General features: G+C 66.5%; 1 protein-coding gene across 1 annotated transcript in view; it reads right to left on the reverse strand.

Moving 5' to 3' along the window:
• SOX21 (SRY-box 21) overlaps positions 1 to 1,722 on the reverse strand; it is a 3,372-nt gene extending 1,650 nt beyond the window's left edge. Inside the window, exon 1 of the mRNA XM_026040464.1 lies at positions 1,556 to 1,722. Within this exon, the coding sequence (XP_025896249.1) occupies positions 1,556 to 1,722 (167 nt within the window). The remainder of the gene's footprint in view (positions 1 to 1,555) is intronic.
• Between the last annotated feature and the right edge of the window lie 334 nt (positions 1,723 to 2,056).

A 2,056-nucleotide genomic window follows, 5' to 3' on the forward strand; every position in this document is an offset into this window, starting at 1 on the left:
CCCCCCCCCAACGGCCGCCTCCGAGAGCGGTTGTTGCCCAACGGCCGCGGCGCCGCCGGCGCCCACCTGCCGCCCGCCGCCCCGTTATCTATTTATCTGTTAATTTATTTATCTAGTTATCTATCTATTTATATCTCCGTTTGTTTATTCTTGAGCCCCCCGCGTTCAGCTGGATCCTCCCGCAGGGGCTGTCCCCGCGGGGGATGGCAGGGGGCGGACCGGCGAGCCGCGGCGCCTCCCCCGGCCGCGCCGCCCCGCCGAGCCCCTCCGCTCCTTCCTTCCCGGGGGCCGGTCCTGGCGGCTCCGGCTGCTTGGGGAAGGGGAAGGGAAACAAAAAAGAAATGAAAAAAAAAAAGTCGTTGGCGTCGTGAGCCGCCGCGCAGCGGAGGGGAGCGCGGCTCTGCCGGCCCCGCTGCCGCCCTGCGCCAGGCGGTAGCCGAGGCKCCGGCCCGCCCGGCAGGGCGAACCCGCTCGCCTAGTTCGCGCTCCGGCGGGCTGCCTTTGACTTAGCCCTGTGGTATGTGGAAGCGCCGACTCCAATAAACCATTAACTCTTTCGCGTGCCGCCACGGGCCGCCCTCTGCCCCGGGAAGCATCCTGTGCCAGGCGGCTCGTGAGGGAAAGGCGGCGCCAGGGCGGGGAGGCGGGCAGGGGGACGCGCGGGGAATCGGCCCGGCTGCCGCCGAGCTTGCGGGGAAACTTGGCGGCCGCCGGCTGCCCCAGGGCGCTTGGAGCAGCGCGGCTCCCGGCGACACGCGGCTCTGCGGTGGAACGCGCGCCCCTTCCCGCCCCGCCGAGCGCACCTGCTCTGCGGCTCAGTCCCGCAGTCTCCAGAGCCACCTTGCCAACATTTGGCCTCCCGCAATCCGTTCAGCCGTGGAAAAAAAAAAAAAGGAAAAAAAAAAGGAGAGACTTCCCGCCGGTTGTCAAAAGCGGGGAGATGATTAAGACATCCGCGGGCGCGGGCGCGGGCTCGGCGGGCAAGGAAGGGGTTTCTGGCGAGCGCCGCAATGGGCGGCCCGGGGCAGGTGCCTCAGCACCTTCCCGCATGCACACTTCCCGGCCTTTTCCCGCATGGACCCCTCCCGTTTGACTGCGGGGCGGTTTGMCCGCTGCGTTGCCCCGTGTGCGGAGGGCCGAGCCCGTCCCGTGCGCGCCCTTTCCGGGAGCCCGCGGGCGGCGGCGGTCCCGGCGGTGCGGAGCTCGTCCCGCCGCGCGCGGCGTCCCGCGGGGCTCCTCGCCGGGACACCGGCCCCTCGCGCCGCGGGGAGCGCGGTCCGGAGCGGCCGCCCGCCCAACGCCCAGCAGAAGAGGAGCCTCGGCCCCGGGGCGGCTGTCTTGGGGAAAAAAGAGTGGGGAAAAAAAGAGTCGCCATTTGCAAACTCATGACTTCATCTAGGCATGTTTCTGATTACATTTAGTGCCGAAAAGAAAAAAAAAAAAGCGAAAAAGAGCAATAGAAATTTATTGGTCATAAATCATTCTATGCGTTTTCTTTCACAGACTGAACTTCTACACTGCTCTGTCCGGGCTTAGCCGTGTTTTTTCTAGTTACGAATGAAACCCTGTACTGCAGGTCTCGTCTCCCCAGCGCTTCTCGCCCACCTCACGCCGTGCGGGGCCACCGAGGCGGGAGCCCGCGACAACCTGTTGGCCGCGGCGCGGGCGGCGGGACCAGCCCGTCCCGCGCTCCCGGTGGCACCGAGCGCGGCCGCTCCGCATCCGCGGGATGTTGGTGAGAGCAGCGCCGGGCTGCGCTCTCCCTGCCCCTGAGCCGCCGGTTTGGACGCCTGCAAATTCAAGGACACGGTCCTTGGCACGGATGTATCGAATCGCAACGTGGCGGTGATGGAGGGAGAGCGGGAATGCTGCGCTCTGCTCCGCCGGGAGAAACCCGAGTGCTTCGAAAATCCCAAGCGCTGCCCCGGGGACTTGCAGTACCCACTCGCTTCCCGCGCGGGGTTTTTGCGGGGCTCTGAGGCTGCTTGCAGGGGCTTTGAGCAAGTGAATCCTCTCCGAGCAGTGCCCAGCTCCGCGAGTGCAAAGAAGGCGCATC

This window comes from Nothoprocta perdicaria, unplaced genomic scaffold (genome assembly GCF_003342845.1).
Source record: "Nothoprocta perdicaria isolate Ctin4 unplaced genomic scaffold, notPer1 scaffold_259, whole genome shotgun sequence".
Classification (NCBI taxonomy): domain Eukaryota; kingdom Metazoa; phylum Chordata; class Aves; order Tinamiformes; family Tinamidae; genus Nothoprocta; species Nothoprocta perdicaria.